This window comes from Bactrocera dorsalis, chromosome 2 (genome assembly GCF_023373825.1).
Source record: "Bactrocera dorsalis isolate Fly_Bdor chromosome 2, ASM2337382v1, whole genome shotgun sequence".
In the NCBI taxonomy this organism is placed as follows: Eukaryota; Metazoa; Arthropoda; class Insecta; order Diptera; family Tephritidae; genus Bactrocera; species Bactrocera dorsalis.
In genome coordinates this window covers 58,298,667-58,316,888 of record NC_064304.1, presented here as the reverse complement: position 1 = coordinate 58,316,888, position 18,222 = coordinate 58,298,667, and the positions used below count along the sequence as shown (strand labels likewise).

The following is an 18,222-nucleotide window of genomic DNA, read 5'->3' as shown; positions in this document are numbered from 1 at the left end:
CTCTCTGAGAGCACTCGTCAACAACTCGGTATAAGGGAACTGTTGGATGGTATTTCAAACTCCTTACGTACAGCTACAACCGAAACCATTGGTTTTCGGCAAGTGCAAAAGAGCAGCTGGTACGACGAGGAGTGACGTGTCGCAGCGGGCTGCCTACCACGCAACATTACGATCGACCACAACACGTATGGGATGGGATAGACACCGAGAGTTGAAGAGGGAAGCTAGACGCATTTGTAGACAGAAAAAGAAAGAGGCCGAAATGCGTGTGTACGAAGAGCTTGATAAGCTGGCCGACAGGGGTAATGCTCGAAAATTCTACGAAAAAATGCGGCGGCTGACAGAAGGTTTCAAGACCGGAGCATACTCTTGTAGAACCCCTCAAGGTGATCTAGTCACCGATGCCCCGAACATACTTAAATTATGGAGGGAACATTTCTCCAGCCTGCAGTGAACGCACAACACCAGCAGAAGGCGAACCCGATACCCCAATCGATGACGATGGAGCAGACGTTCCATTGCCCGACCATGAAGAAGTTCGAATAGCAATTGCCCGCCTGAAAAACAACAAAGCGGCAGGGGCCGATGGATTGCCGGCCGAGCTATTCAAACACGGCGGCGAAGAGCTGATAAGGTGCATGCATCAGCTTCTTTGTAAAATATGGTCGGACGAAAGTATGCCCAACGATTGGAATTTAAGTGTGCTATGGCCAATCCATAAAAAGGTAGACCCCACAATCTGCGCCAACTACCGTGGGATTAGCCTCCTCAGCATCGCATACAAGGTTCTGTCGAGCGTATTGTGTGAAAGATTAAAGCCCACCATCAACAAACTGATTGGACCTCATTAGTGTGGCTTTAGACCTGGCCATGCACCAAATCTTGGAAAAGACTCGTGAAATGAGAACCGACACACACCACCTCTTCGTCGATTTCAAAGCTGCTTTCGACAGCACGAAAAGGAGCTGCCTTTATGCCGCGATGTCTGAATTTGGTATCCCCGAAAAACTAATACGGCTGTGTAAACTGACGTTGAACAACACTAAAAGCTCCGTCAGGATCGGGAAGGACCTCTCCGAGCCATTCGATACCAAACGAGGTTTCAGACAAGGCAACTCCCTATCGTGCGACTTCTTCAATCTGCTGCTGGAGAAAATTATTCGAGCTGCAGAACCTAATCGTGCAGGTACAATCTTTTATAAGACTGAACAGCTGCTTGCTTGCGTATGCCGATGATATTGATATCATTGGCTTCAACACCCGCGCCGTTAGTTCTGCTTTCTCCAGACTGAACAAGGAAGCAAAGCAAATGGGTCTGGCAGTGAACGAGGGCAAGACGAAATATCTCCTGTCATCAAACAAACAGTCGTCGCACTCGCGACTTGGCTCTCACGTCAATGTTGACAGTCATAACATTGAAGCTGTAGATAATTTCGTCTATTTAAGAACCAGCATTAACACCACCAACAATATCAGCCTGGAAATTCAACGCAGGATTACTCTTGCCAACAGGTGCTACTTCGGACTGAGTAGGCAATTGAAAAGTAAAGTCCTCTCTCGACGGATAATTCCCGTCCTACTATATGGTGCAGAGGCTTGGACGATGTCAACAACGGATGAGTCGACGTGGCGAGTTTTCGAGAGAAAAGTTCTGCGAAAGATTTATGGTCCTTTGTGCGTTGGCCACGGCGAATATCGCATTCGATGGAAGGATGCGCTGTACGAGATATAAGACGACATTGACATAGTTCAGCGAATTAAAAGACAGCGGTTACTCTATAAGTCGCTCATAATTCCCGTCCTACTATATGGTGCAGAGGCTTGGACGATGTCAACAACGGATGAGTCGACGTGGCGAGTTTTCGAGAGAAAAGTTCTGCGAAAGATTTATGGTCCTTTACGCGTTGGCCACGGCGAATATCGCATTCGATGGAAGGATGCGCTGTACGAGATATAAGACGACATTGACATAGTTCAGCGAATTAAAAGACAGTGGTTACGCTGGCTAGGTCATGTTGTCCGGATGGACGAAAACACTCTAGCTCTGAAAGTATTCGACGCAGTAACCGCAGGGGGAAGCAGAGGAAGAGGAAGACCTCCACTCCGTTGGAAGGACCAAGTGGAGAAGGACCTGGCTTCTCTTGGAATATCCAATTGGCGCCACGTAGCGAAAAGAAGAAACGACTGTCGTGCGGTTGTTAACTCGGCTATAATAGCGTAAGCGGTGTCTACGCCAATTAAGAAGAAGTAGATAGCTTTCGAAATCGATAATGAGATTTAGTTCTGTAGATGTCAGTATATCTGTTGGTATTACGCCTAATTTGCTTGAAAAAGTTATCTGTCCAATGTCGTCCACATTACTGCGTAAAAGCGATATATCGTTGTTAACCTGATACGAGTATGTGTGTTTAATGAATTGTATGTCGTCTTCCAAAGTCTTAATCCTATTCTGTGCTGTTTCTTTAAGTTCGTTTATGTAATTACTGACAATAATTTGCTGCTGATTTATATAGTCCGTAACTTGGCTTATTTGTCGAGAAATAAGGTTGTTAAAGTATAATAAGTTATTAATATTTTGTGCAACTGTTCTTTCGCGTTTATGCAATTGTGTAAGTGCGTCGCTAATTTCTTTTTCGTCATCGCTGTCCATGGTACCTGCTATATATTTTAGTCCTTTCCCTATGATATTAATATATATGGTTTAGATTTAAAATGTGTGCGTAAACCTTCTAGCTTCGCTTCTAATAAAATGAAATTTTTGTGAGTTGTGTCAAACAATTGTCTGTCCTCGAAAGTAGTTGTCTTTAGTGTATTAATGTCGTCCTCAATAAGTGAAAGTGTTTCCTCATATTTGGTTAAGTTGATAAAATGTAGGACTTTATCATAATGATTGACTGTCCTTACTTCTCCTGTCTTAATTGGTAGATATCCATTATTGTTCGTCAAGTCCTGAACGCCAATTTGTTGGGTTTTTGTAGTGGGTGGCAATGTAATTAGGATGAGGTAAATTTGTAGATTCTCTATTTCAAGGTTTTTCCACCTGCAAGTAATTTTTTCTTAACATTGTTTTATGTTGTTTTTGTGAACAATCCTGCCTGTTTTAGTTTTAACGATGGTATTATAATTCTGCGCGACAATATCTTTCCTAAATCTAGGTGATAACTTAGTTCCTAATCTCTTATTTATCTTATCAAAAATTTCATCTCCTTCCAAATATTGTTTAGATGGCGTTCGGTTTTTATTGTGGTAGGAAAGATCTGCCAATTGCTTATCCTGAAGCTTTTTTTTGTTTCTTTTCTTTTCTTTTCTCTTCTATTAGCCTGTAGTCGCTACTGACACGTCTTCCGAAGAAGATTTCAATTTGTTTTTTCCCGTTGTTGAATGAATAGTGTAGTTATATTCTTTGATTGATTGCTTCAAAAGTTCTTGGAACGATCGGTGGAGTTTCTCTGTTTACAGACAACGCATAATCCCCTGTAGAGTAGAATGGAAGCGCTCAACCTGACCGTTCGAGCAGCTTGTGTAAGGGGGGATGCGATATATTTTGGTGTCAAATTCGTTCTCTATCATAAAGTTAATGGACTCTGAGTTAAAGGATCTTTCATTATCTATTACCAATGTTTCTGGTACAAGGAAGAAAAGAATGTCCCTTAAAGGTTGCCTGATATCCTCTGTGGCCTTGGATTTAATGGGTTTTGCGATAGCGTATTTTGAGAATTTGTCCATTGCTGTCAGAACTAGCTTTTTGCCTATCAATGATACATATACGTGGATTATTTGTCCAGGGTAAATAGGTAGGTATGGGTGTGGCTTGTAGTTGCGTCTTTGATGGATGGCGATCGTACTTGTTCTCCTTACAAGTAACGCATTTTTTATTATCTTATTTATTTTATTCGCCATACTTGGAAAATATATATATTTTCTAAAATTTGTATCTATTTTCCTTGCAATTTCTATGCGCTCTCTTATGTTCATTTATAATAATATTCTCTTGCTCTTCCACGTTTGTTATGTCTTCCACTTGGATCTGCGAAAACCTAATCTTATATTTGTCAAAGTGTAATGGATAAATTTCTTGAATCTTGTCCATAATGTGCTCCTCCGTTTTGGTGCAGTTACGGACAGATTTAAATATCTTTTTAAAATAGAAATCAAATTTTTTTTGCAGTAATCAGGTTCGGTTACTATATGACGGTGGTAGGTCGAAAATGTAATTTTAAATGGATATGTCGATGTTATATCCCTATTTAAAAATATTTGATTTTTGTACGCGTTAATTGGTGCTTCTACGCAGTCTAAATTGTGGGATGAGCTATCATCCGAATTTGTCGCTGTTGATAGCGTATGCAAATCTGATTCTTGGTGTGGAATTCTTGACAGTGCATCGGCCACGACGTTTGTTCTACCTGGCTTATAGTGCATTTAAAAACTGTATTCTTCTAGTACTGCTTTCCAGCGTTTCATCTTACTATTACAGTTCTTATTGCTTAGCGCGTAAGTTAATGGTTGACGATCGGTAAATATTTTTACTCTGGCCGATCCATACAGATAATTCTAAAATGAATTCAATGCCCAAATGATACATTTCATTTCTTTTTCATTTGTGGCATAGTGACTTCCGCTTTGCTTAATGTCCTGGATAGGTAGGTAGGTAGGAGTGCAGCCCTATCGGGCTCAATTAGCACTGATGTGCCATTTTGATACACTGCTCGTGGAACCTCCTGTATCTGCTGTTACGTTCCACCTTCTCTCTCAAACCATTTTGAGGTTTCGATGAAACTACTTATGTCCGATATGCTTTTGGTGGAAATCCATTCAAGGTTTGGTGCTTGGTGGATTCCGAGTGTTTTATGTCGGATCTGTGACAGAGCTGGGCATTCGCAGAGAAAGTGGAAGATTGTTTCCTTGTTCCCTGCTACTCCGCAGCCACGGCAGATGTCGTTGTAGGGCATACCCATTTTGGACGCATGTTCCCCAAATGGCCAGTGCCCTGTTGTGGTAGCTGTTATTCTGTATATACTTTTCCTTGGCCTATTTAATAGGTCGTTGGTTCTTTTCCTGTCGTATGTTGGCCATAATTGTTTAGTTATGACGCATTTTGTAGTGTTTTTCCACTTGTTGTTAGCAATTTGTTGAAATTGTCTATTGATCTCTCCTTTGATCGATCCTAGCAGGCTCGGTATGAGCTCCGCCTCGGATTCATTGAGGAAAGCTCCTGCCTTTGCCAACTCATCTGCTTTTTCGTTACCGAAAATGTTCCTGTGGCCGGGAATCCAGAACAAGTTTAGCTGGAGCTTGTCTTTTATTGAGCTTAGCGCTCTCTTGCAGTTGTGAACTATACTAGAATTTGTCATGGGTGAAGACAATGCCAGGAGGGCCGCCTGGCTGTCCGTAAATATAGTTGCTTTATGTATATTTCCGTGGTTTTCTAATAGAACTTCGCAGGCTTTTTCTATGCCTAGTACTTCTGCTTGGAAGATGCTAGCCGAGTTCGGTAGACGTATAGAGAGAGATATGCCCAGATCAGCGGAGAATACCCCCGTGCCCACTCCGCAGTCCATTTTGTACCCGTCGGTATAGACTGAGGTGGTACCCTCCTCTGCAATTGAACCTCTTCTCCATTCTCGCCTAGATGGTATCCTCACCTGGAAGTGCCTATTGAAATCCAGCTTTGGGAGAATGTAGTCTGATTTATTAATAGTGAGTTTGTTTAGGATTACGCTATGTCCGTAGTTCTGCTGATTCCAACCTCCCAATTCTTTTATTCTTATCGCCGCAATAGCTGCTGTTTTTTGAATAAAAATGTCCATTGGTAGTTGATGCAAGATCACATTGAGCGCATCAGTCGGACATGACCCGATTGCGCTTGTAACACCCGCACATGCTGCTCTTTGTATTCCATTTAATTTTCTTATGTTGTACAGTTTGTTTAGCGCTGGCCACCATACCAGAGCTCCATATGTGAGTATGGGTCTTATGACCGCCGTGTACATCCACATGATTATACTTGGTTTGAGGCCCCAATTCTTGTTGACAATTTTCTTACAAGTATAGTAGACCATGTATGCTTTGTTTATTCTTTTTTCTATATTTATTTTCCAGGACAGTTTGGCGTCAATCTCCACCCCCAAATACTTAGCTGTTGGGGATAGACTGAGTGTTGTGCCGTTTAGTACCGGAAGTTGAAACTGAGGTATTTTGGTTCTGCTAGTGAATAGCATCAGTTCTGTTTTGTTCGGGTTAACTCCTAGACCATTGCTTTTAGCCCATAGGTTTAACCTACGAAGTGCTCTTTCCATAATCTCGCTGACTGTTGAAGGAAACATACCTGATACCAACAACACTATATCGTCTGCATACGCTACTGCTTTTACTCCTCCACCGTTTAATTGGAGGAGTATTTCGTTCAGCGCTACAACCCATAGAAGCGGAGAGAGGACCCCCCCTTGAGGCGTCCCTCTACTCACATAACTTGTTTGTGTTGCAGCGCCGTTTGAAGCTATAATCTTCCTATTCTCAAGCATCGATAGTATCCATCTGCACACAGTGTCATCTATGCCCCCATGCGCCAGAGATTTAATTATCGTATTTACTTCTATGTTATTGAAAGCGCCCTCTATGTCTAGAAAAGCAGCCATGGTGTATTGTTTGTGGTGCAGTGATTTTTCAATCACACTTATCACCTCGTGAAGGGCGGTTTCGGTTGATCGGCCCTTTATGTACGCATGTTGGGACTTCGATAACTTCTCCGCCATTATTGTTCTTACGTGTATATCTATCAGCCTTTCTAGTACCTTCAGCATAAATGAGGTAAGGCTTATAGGTCTAAAATCCTTGGCGTTCTCGTGCGTTCTTCTGCCTGGTTTCGGAAGAAATTCTGTATAAGAATATGACTTTTTTATTCCTACAAACGAGAAGGTTCCAGAGAAAAAAAAAATATTTGTAAAAAGTGGAAAAATCCCATATAATTTCCATGGGAAATGTATCGTGTTTGGGTCAAGGTTTATTATGAAAATTAAGGGCTTTTTATGGTCTGATATTTTTTTTTAGATGGAAAACTAAAATTTTAGGGGGCGTCTCGTCAAAAATAATCAATTTGGTAAATAACGGACACCCTAATAAGTATGTTTGCTTATTTCTAAATTTCCCGCAATCGATTTTGCAAGAAAGGGATTGTCGTTTTGAATTATTTTGCCAGCTCTGGCTTAACATAATTTTTGCTGGAACCTGTATCCACTAAAACTTTTAAAATTCGGCCGATCTCCGCCTTTACTTCGAAGAAGGGGAGTGAAAAGCTAATTATTCTAAAAAATGGATATCGCTTGGTTCCCCAAATTGTCCGTCTCCCTGCGAAGCTGTGTCAATGTGAAATGTTCGTTGCTCTTTCCTTCGCTGTTGATTCGGAAATTGTTGTGGCCTCTTGCCAAAGTGCTCACTTCCTTGGGGTTTGTTTATATAGTTAACGCGACGAGAGTATATGCTCGGGTCGACGTCCATTGGCTCTGAACTTGGCTGTGGTTTCGGATTTTTATATTGTTGTTGCCTTGGTTGTCAAGTTGTCCGCTGTGGTTGGCGTAAATGCGCTAGCTGGGGGTAACATTGGGGCCTTTGTGGCTGTGGAAAATTCCTTCTTGGAGGTAAGGGTGGAGTCTGTACTGGTTTTGCATTGTACGCATGGTTCATACGAAAGTATTGATTCTGCAGTTTTAAACAAAAGTGAAGAGCCTGCGGCAGGTCTGCTGGCTCTCGTAATCCTAATAGTCTAGGTAAATTCCCGTTAAGCCCTCTTATAAAAGTGTCTAATGCTATGTCTCTATATGCTTGCGTCAGCATGCAAAGAGATTCGTTGCCCATATCGAGACAACCTAATTTATTTAGTATCAATGAAAAGTGACTATATACCTGTTGATAGAAATCTGAAACTGTTCTATTTCCTTGGACCAATGTGGTTATTTGATATTCTAATGTTGACAAGTCGCGCTTGTTACCGTGGTGCATAATTAGACATTTGGAAATTGTCGTTAACTACCTAGGCGTAAGACTGGACCCCAGACTAACCTTCTGGGTACAAATCCAGCACGCCGCAGGTAAGGCAGCGAAAATCACGTCTCAACTGAGCCGATTAATGGCTAACATAGGAGAATCCGGCCTAGGAAAGAGAAAGCTGCTAATGTCCACGACGATCAGCGTCTTATTAGATGGAACCGAAATCTGGGCAGACGCAGAACAGTATCAGGCGACGCAATATTAGTTATAAGCGGCAATGTTCCAATTGACCTACTAGCAGATGAAAAGAAAAAGCTGTGGGCGCTAAAGAAATCACCTGGTAATAACAAGAGCGCAATACAATAAATAAGGAAAGATATGATAACATCATGGCAACAAAGATGGGAGAATGGAAGTCGCGGCAGATGGACGGCCAGGCTGATACAAGATTTAGATTTATGGACAAGTCGTAAATTCGGAGAAGTAGACTTCTACACAACCCAGCTGTTATCCGGCCACGGATACTTCAAAAAGTACCTCTACAGAATGGGAAAAGTCGAAGAGCCGTCATGCCTATATAACGACGCGACAGAAGACGATGCTGAACACACATTCTTTGCATGTCAGCGCTGGCAAGGAGAACACACCGCAGTAGAAGACCTAGTCGGGCTAATAAACGCTGACAATTTAATCAGCGTCATGTTGGAGAGCGAAACAAACTGGAGGATTATCCAGAAATACGCAGCAATCTTGCTACGCATAAAAAAGCGGGACCTGGACGCAGGTGCGCAGATGTAAATCTCTCAATGAGAAAAATGGAACGCCACCCTGAAGTAATGCAAACGCGGTCCCAGGGTGGGCGATGGTTCCTTAGAGGGGGGGTTTTAGTGACCTGCAAGTGGCACATACCGCTGCTGTGACGATAGCACCGATGATGCGGAAGGCATTTTCCACCCCCAATGTCGGTTTCAATTGCAATTGGGTGTAATGCCGCAAGTACCACTTGCGGTCCCTGTGTCTTTACTATGTCTGAGGCTATACTAGCTATGAGCCTGGACAGGTCGTCCATGCTTAATTGTGTATTTTAGGATGTCTGAGGGGTATTAGGTACCAAATTGGGGGAAGGATTGGAGGGCGGATTAAATTATTATTAAATATTCTTAGTATAATAATATATTAATATTCTTAATATAATGCCTAAGTAGTTGCTATAGGCTGCTTCCACTTACAGGATTGTTGCGGATTCTGTTGTTGCTTTTCCTACTGATAGTATTTCTATTAGCTGCCTATCCGGATATACTTGTAGAATCGTCATCGACTTGACGAGCTGTATGTGTTTTTTGTTACTGTGGTAGTTGCAAGCAATACATCGATGTTTATGGCTGGTCTGGGTGACTGGCAGTTGGCACCACATAATTGAAAATTCATTGGTTTTTTTATTTAGATCAATAGTAGGACCTTTGTACATCATTGTAATACTATTAAAAAAATTTTAGACCCTTCACTATTTTTTAATTAATTAAACAAAAGTACCCCACCCCACTAATTTTAATTTGTAGACCGAAATAATATTAACCAATGGAAAGCAAATCCTTTGTAGATAATAAATACCTTGGTTTCATTCTTTTACACGTAATTATTCATTAGATTTTAATTAATTTAAAAAAAGGTCTATGGTATTTCACTATATCCATCGTACAATGTATAAGTGATGCTCCCATAACGTAAAAGTTCAATATCGAAAAAGATATGTATGTTCGCTCAAAACTGGCCGACACTTGTCGATTATATCGATAAGGTAGGTATTGATTCACACCATTCACCAAAATTCATTATTAAATATTGAAACAAAAAAAGGTTATATGGTGAATGAGTTATTATTGAGGTTTATCAGGCTGGTTTTCGCTTTCGAGTTTTGATTAAAGATAATTAAAATCAATAACTATATAATAAGTGATTTGTTAACGGTAGGAATTTTGAATTGAGCATATTTACAAAGTTTGGCGACTTTTTAATTTGTTATTACCAATTTTTCGACTAAATTTTCTTTTAGGCAACATCAAGAATGGCACCTCATGCTTAAGTAGCTGTTGAGGATGTCGTAGCAGTTATTAAAAAGCATATCGACCATTTTACAGAGAGAAGTAATTTTCCAATTTCTTCGTATATAATATGGAAAACCATGAGCAAGGAGTTGAAAAATAAATGGACACCATATAATGCATATGTGAATGTCATTAACAATAGGAGAAAGGTACTTGCTATTGCCTGTGATGAATTGGGAATTCCTTTTCGTGAAGAGGTGAAAAATGTTTCACTTCACAAATCAACGTTCGAAGACTCAGTGACTGATCCCTTTAATAAGTCGTTTGAACTGCATGAGGAAAGTGCGGATTTAGACGAATTCAAAGTGCTCGTAACTGCAGCTGAATGGATGAGCATACAAGGAGATGAAAAAACTTATAATGATGGACGTACTTATACTAGTCTCCGTTCAGGTATCAGAGATCGGTAAAAATATGACTGTTTAAACTATTAATGGCTTTTTCAAAATTCAATTATTTTTATGACAATATTAATAGAAATTGTAATTCTTAATTTTTCTAAATTTGTTTTATCAAAATCAGACAAGTGGTTTGCGAAAAAACCAAATGCCAAATGCCAAATAATGTTTTGATTTTCCAATCTAATGCAAATTTAAACTCACTAATGATCTATTAAATTATAATTGAAAAATATGTTATTCCAATTTTTTCATTATTTCACTGTGGAACATTTTTGGGATTATTGTCTGGGGGGTGAGAAATTCCAAGTCAGGGTGATGGTACTAGGTCACTGTGGAACATTTTTGGGATTATTGTCTGGGGGGTGAGAAATTCCAAGTCAGGGTGATGGTACTAGGTCAGTGTAAAACCCTCAAAGGGTTTGGCTTTCGTATGTGTCAGTTTTTCTTTTATGACCTTTTAAATTTTTTCCTTATCTTGATGTTTTTTCGCGAACCACTTGTCTGATTTTGATAAAACAAATTTAGAAAAATTAAGAATTACAATTTCTATTAATATTGTCATAAAAATAATTGAATTTTGAAAAAGCCATTAATAGTTTAAACAGTCATATTTTTACCGATCTCTGATACTTGAACGGAGACTAGTATAAGTACGTCCATCATTATAAGTTTTTTCATCTCCTTGTATGCTCATCCATTCAGCTGCAGTTACGAGCACTTTGAATTCGTCTAAATCCGCACTTTCCTCATGCAGTTCAAACGACTCATTAAAGGGATCAGTCACTGAGTTTTCGAACGTTGATTTGTGAAGTGAAACATTTTTCACCTCTTCACGAAAAGGAATTCCCAATTCATCACAGGCAATAGCAAGTACCTTTCTCCTATTGTTAATGACATCCACATATACATTATATGGTGTCCATTTATTTTTCAACTCCTTGCTCATGGTTTTCCTATTATATGCGAAGAAATTCGAAAATTACTTCTCTCTGTAAAATGGTCGATATGCTTTTTAATAACTGCTACGACATTAGTTAAATTTGTAACAAATAGATACATATGTAAGCATGTATTTCTATTTGTACTTTAGGAATCTTTATATTGTCCAATGGTTATCACGCACATTTGAAATAAAAACACCGCATCACTTAAGTGTGTAGTATAAAGAGTAGTTTATTAAAGAATAATTTAATTTTACACAAAAGTTTCTTAAAATTAACCGGGTTGAGACGAAATCTGGCGAAGATCCAATTATATGGTGCGTTGACGCGGCTTAGTTGAGAACGTAGTCGAATTGTGAGAGACGAATCGTGAGATGTCGACGAGGCGTATTATATATGGGCAAGTTTATGATTGAATTGTGTCAGCAATCCTTTTTCCCAGCCTTTTTGTTATGTGGGTTGATTGATGTGGATGTGTGTTGAGTTGTGTTGAGTGGTATCAGCTGTGGTGAATTGCGCTGTAGCATTAGGATGCAAAACTAGCGCATCCTAATGCTACAGGGGTAGAGGGGGGTAGAGGGGGTGGATGCTTAACTCATTTAAACAGACATCCTCAACAGCTACTTTAGCATGAGGTGCCATTGTTGATGTAGCCTAAAAGAAAATTTAGTCGAAAAATTGGTAATAAAACATTAAAAAGTCGCCAAACTTTGTAAATATGCTCAATTCAAAATTCCTACCGTTAACAAATCACTTATTATATAGCTATTGATTTTAATTATCTTTAATCAAAACTCGAAAGCGAAAACCAGCCTGATAAAACTCAATAATAAATCATTCACCATATAACCTTTTTTTGTTTCAATATTTAATAATGAATTTTGGTGAATGGTGTGAATCAATACCTACCTTATCGATATAATCGACAAGTGTCGGTCAGTTTTGAGCGAACGTAAGTACATATCTTTTTCGATATTGAACTTTTACGTTATGGGAGCATCACTTATACATTGTACGATGGATATATTGAAATACCATAGACCTTTTTTTAAATTAATTAAAATCTAATGAATAATTACATGTAAAAGAATGAAACCAAGGTATTTATTATCTACAAAGGATTTGCTTCCCATTGGTTAATATTATTTCGGTCTACAAATAAAAATTAGTGGGGTGGGGTGCTAACTTCTCATGATTATTTTGTTTAATTAATTAAAAAATAATGAAGGGTCTACAAATTTTTTTAATAGTATTACAATGATGTACAAAGGTCCTACTATTGATCTAGTAAATAAAAAAACCAATGAATTTTCAAATATGTGATGCCAACTATGTACCAGTCACTGCTGGACTGTATAGCTTTGGAAGTGCGCGCTCTCTTGCGGCTTTCTATGATGAGTTTTTGCGTGTTTATTAATAATTAATTATTAATAATTATTAATGATGCAACTGCGTATTTCCTCAACTGGTTCTAGATTTAGTTTCTTAAGAAATCTTTCGATATTTTTTAGTTTACACACATCGTTAGGTTTGTATAATTGCTTTGTTCATTCTTTCACTTGTGCATGCTTTTCTTCAGTTGTTTGGTATTTACTACACGTGTCGTTTTTAGCTTTGCTTTAAATTTTATTTATAATTTATCCGCGTTTTTATACACATTGTCATGGACTTTTTAATTTTCACCGCCGGACGCTAAATCTGCCAGATAACACTTTGTGTGTCTTTTACTTTTCACTTGTTTTGCGTAAAATTCTTACTTATTTTTTAACTAATGCAGTGTTTTTTCTATTGTTTTAATGCTTTTTTCATATTTTTATTTGCTTTCTGTGGCATTTTTTCCTTTTGACGCTACGGCACAATGCACTTGGTTATATTATAATACGTTGTTTGTTTTTACTTTGTTTTTTTTTTTTTTTTAAATTTAACGTTTTTTTGACTATACAATAGTTGTTTTCACTTTAAAAAATTTAACTTTTTTCCACCATAGAATAGTTGTTTTCACTTATTTAGACACTCGCAAATAGAGTTGGCTAGCAACTAGTGCATCCCGTTTGCTTTTATGCTACTAGGGGGCCTTTCTTTCTCTATTATTTCTCGGGCGCCAGTTAAGCTTTTTAGTTATTAAATAACCAAAAAAAATATATTTTTAAGCGGCGCTGCATTGGGGCAGCGTTACCGCATAGCTTTATTGAGTAATTAGAACTGAAACTTAGCTTAACCGAATTACAATATTTATACTTAATTCTAAGCTAAATAATTATTTATAAAAGAAAGAAATAATCATTTCTTTTATAAATAAATAATTATTTATAAAAGAAATGATTATTTAAATTTAGTGGAGTGTATATTTTAATACTTAAACTAAATTTTCTTAAATTTAGTCCTCCTTTTGGTTTTGGAAGCATCGATATTACAATTCCATTCCCCTATTTTTGTGCCCGATATTGCTGCAGCCGTTGGTTTGCATCTACTTTGTCTACCACGAGCATCACGTTGAGGTCCTTTTCTTTTGGTTGTGTTTGCAGAATCATTCCAATCATATTCCGCTTGGTTCTGCATTATATCAGCTTCTCGAGCTATACAACTTTCCATAGTTTACAAAATCTTTTCCTTTTTTGTTCTTTTTCGGCAATTGTGTTGGTTTCTTCATAACCTGAACTTCATTTTCTTCTCATACGCTTCAGCATCTTCTTCCAAAATGTGATTGATTACATCAGCTTCGTCCTTTTCTTCAAACGATTTAACCTGGTTTTCATTTCCCACATTTCTCGAAAATGCAGTAAGAGATATGTAAATGCTAAGGTAATAATTTTGTTGGTTTTTTTTCAATTATTGAAGGTTCATGAAATTCTTCACAGGGCTTATCTTCTCTTTTGTCTTCCTCTATCACATCTGCTGTTTTTCCTCAGCAGATGATAGAGATAGTACATAAGTTGCTAAGGACTAGGACTGGACTAGGCAACACTAAGTGTTGCCAGGTGCAATTTGACATTTCCATTGGAAAGTTTGACATTTTTTAGCATAACATCACTCAGAACGTTTTGTCATTTAATAGTGAATTGTTTTATTTACAGGGAATTAAAAAATTCATCTCGGCCAAAAAATGGAATTAACTCGTGAACATTTTCGTGCGATCATTTTTCACAACTTTCGATGTGGATTATCACGACAAGAGTGCATCGATGAACTAAAATCTTTGTATGGCTATGAAGCACCATCCTATAGCACTGTGAAAAACTGGTACAACGAATGCAATCGTGGCCGACGATCGCTCAAAGACGAATTCCGTGAAGGTCGTCCAAAAACAGCCGTTGTGCCAGAAAACATCGATGCCGTAGGTGAACTGATAATGCAAGACCGTCGTGTAAAATACCTTCAGATAGAGGCATGCCTATGCATTTCTCCCACCAGCATACATTCGATATTGCATGAACACCTGGCCGTAAAAAAGGTTTGTTCTCGTTGGATCCCGCACAATTTGACAATCGCTCAAAAAAGGCTCGTGAGGATTGGTGAAAAGAAATGCTGAAAAAATTCGATCGCGGTGCTTCAAAAGACGTTTATAAGATCGTCACATGTGACGAATCATGGATCTATGCGTATGAGCCCGAAACAAAACAGCAATCGACCGTGTGGGTCTTCCAAGGCGAGCCAAATCCAACGAAAAAAAAACCGTTTTCGTTGATAAATATGCCTATTTTCATTATTAGGCCAAAAATATGTATGTATAATCGAACTGTTATAAGTTTTTCTTCTTTTATCTTATGTACTGCATTAGTTGGTTTTGGTTTCATCGCAACCAAAATACAACTGTAACTAGAAATTACAGGGGATCTATTGTCACCAAGAAACTTTAAAACATTCGTAACAAAACCTTCAAGAGAAAATATCTTATAAATTTGTGCAGTAATATACAAATAATATCAACAACCCGTATCGAATAGAGAAGAGTGATCCCACTTTTTCCGAAGTTGTGAAAAGTAACTCGAAAGTGATGAACGCAAAAAAAGTTGACTGAAGACCTATTGATTAAAATTCTAGAGATGTTAAATAAACATGAAAAATTCAATTTCGATCTCTACGGCAATTTCGATCTCTACTACTCGAAATTTTATGATATTTAAATAATAATTTTAACTTAAAAGGAAAAAAAACTTTGATTCAAAACGATATTTATATTTAGAGAACTTTGTTAAAAAAATAAGTTTAAGGAACAATATCTATTCACATTATAGTATTTTTGCAACATGTGCATTCACTTATTTAGAGACCGTTGCTTGAATTTTTTAAATGTTAATTGAAGAAGTCTGAAATTTGATTTTTAATTGTTCAACCAACGTCATTTAACATGCGATTCCATATTTTTTTATTCTCACGAAAATTTGCTTTCTAACTAAAAAGTTTCTAGGTTGTATTTTAAGGAGTTTTATATGTATAGTTAGAATTAAAAAAAAATATTTGATTTTATTTACTTTTCTTAATGTACATGTATTTAAGAATACACACAGGAAATTTCATATCGTTTCGGTGAATATTTTCGAAGTTACACGCAAATTTGGAAACGCGTTTCAGAATGCTTGGTAGAACGAGACCAAATTTTAAACGCGCTTTTCACAAAATGGTATTTTCAAAGTCGGTGACCAATATTGCGTACTTTTTAGTAATTAAACGAAGATTTTTTCACACCGATAAATATTTTTTATAAACAATTCAATGTCGAAATTTTTTTTTGTAGAAATAGACATTTTGTCAACAAATTTTATTTTTCGATTCGATTTAATCCATTTTCACAGTATCTATGTTTGTGAGATATGTACCATTCATCAAATATATTAGCGATGGACTTAGATCCGCTAGTCCACTTTGAATATATGAATTCGCAGCTAAGTTTTAGTTCATGGACATATTGTGGAAGTAACAGTGTCCGACACCATGACCATACCAACCTCCCTTTAGTGCCAAGAAATTATGGTGGTTCTTGTACAGACAGACCGACGAACGGATGCCATACATAACTCAATATCTATTTCGTTTAATTTTAAGTGTTACAAACAACCGTTTGTGAACAAAATTATTATACTCCGTTGTAAAATATCGCAAGAGAGTAAAAATTAACACAAATGTGATATTTTTTACATAATGAGCATAATAATAATATAATCTGTCGACAAACAATAAGATAGTGGAAAGAAGTTTTAATCGTAATCGGAATCATGATATTGATCTTAAATCAATAGAAAATACCGAATAAATATTAATTTCATTTCATTTTATTCATGCTTAGGATACACCACCAGGTATACTCGTCGTAAAATCTTTCAATGGGTAATTTTATAAGGGTTAAAGGAAGTGACGTAGAAAACAAATGTATACAAATTTATTACACGTTTCTCCGTTGTTTGTCTTCTTAGTATAGAAACCATCTGTTTGAATTTCCGTATCCTTGAAAAGCAGTAAATCCTTTTGTATGCCTAAATTAACATCCCTCAATAGCTTTGTTGGTTCTAGATATGTTTGCAATCCGATAGAAGACTTTCCTGCACGTAAACGCCTGTAATTATATGTATGATATATTTAAAACAAAGGTCTGTATGTCTATAAATATCTTTGTGTTCAAATCAATAACCAAAAAGCTTAGATTTACATAATGCTGTAAAATTACTACCTGAAGTTCAGAGCGGCTTTGGAATCTAATATTGATCACATAAAAACTTCTTTCATGAAAATAAATGCAGTTACGAGGTTTGACAATTAAGTAATGAGACTGATTTATTGATTGTAAACCTGTGACCTTGAAATTCCCTTTCTCTTTTTCCGGCAGCTCTCACCTCTCCATTGATATATGTACCATCGCTCTAGCTTGTTTAGTTCGCTTGCTGCGTCAAGTTGAGTAAACGTGTGTTTGTAGTGCTCGTCCCGGAAATGGAAAAACGAAATCAAGAGCAACGCGTCGCGATAAAATTTTGCACCAGATTGGGCGAAACAGCTTCGAAAACGTACGCTAAAATTGTAAGAGTGTATGGTGACGGAAACCAAACGCCAAAGCTCACAATGGTTGTCTCCGCGCGCCCCCGCCCGAAAAAAGCTCGCATGAGCAAGTCGAAGGTGAAAACGGTGATTATTGCCTTTTTTGATAGCCGTGGAATCGTCCACAAAGAATTCGTTCCACCGGGAAAAACTGTGAATCGAGTTTACTATTGCCAAGTACTCGAAAGATTGCGAAAACGAGTCAACAAGCTGCCCCCAGACATCGCTCGTAACTGGATCCTTCCTCACGGCAACGCGCCGTTCCACACCGTCCTCAGCGTGTCCCAGTATTTGGCCTCTAAAGGGACTGCCGTGTTGCAACAGCCGCCTTATTCGCCCGACGTGTCATTCTGTGACTTTTTTTGTTTCCTAAAACAAAATCGGTGGTCACAGGAACCCATTTTTAGTCGATTACGGACATCCAGGCGGCCGTGACGAGGGTACTAGCGGGCATCCCAGTCGAAGCGTTCCAGAAATGTTACGAAGAATGGAAAACGCGCTGGAATCGCTGTATAGCTGCCCAAGGGGACTACTTTGAAAGGGGTGGCAGAGTTGTAGAATAATTTTCAAATATACGGTTTTTATGAAATTAGTCTCATTACTTAATTGTCGTACGTCGTATGTATATCAGTGGTGTAGAAACTCCTTGGTTGCTTACGATTTTTTTTTAATAAAATCTCGGCTTTGGAGGGATATATGCACACAATCTCCGTTTAAAGACAGAATACCGATTAACGATTTAAGTGCAAATAGCAGTACGCA

The 18,222-nt window shown here is 38.0% G+C and overlaps 1 protein-coding gene across 2 annotated transcripts in view; it reads right to left on the bottom strand.

Moving 5' to 3' along the window:
* The window catches only part of LOC109579259 (uncharacterized), a 118,734-nt gene that overhangs the window by 46,088 nt on the left and 54,424 nt on the right, over window positions 1–18,222 (bottom strand). For both annotated transcript variants that reach the window (XM_049448079.1, XM_049448078.1), the window contains exon 4: window positions 16,818–16,984. In XM_049448079.1, the coding sequence (XP_049304036.1) occupies window positions 16,818–16,984 (167 nt within the window). The remainder of the gene's footprint in view (window positions 1–16,817; window positions 16,985–18,222) is intronic.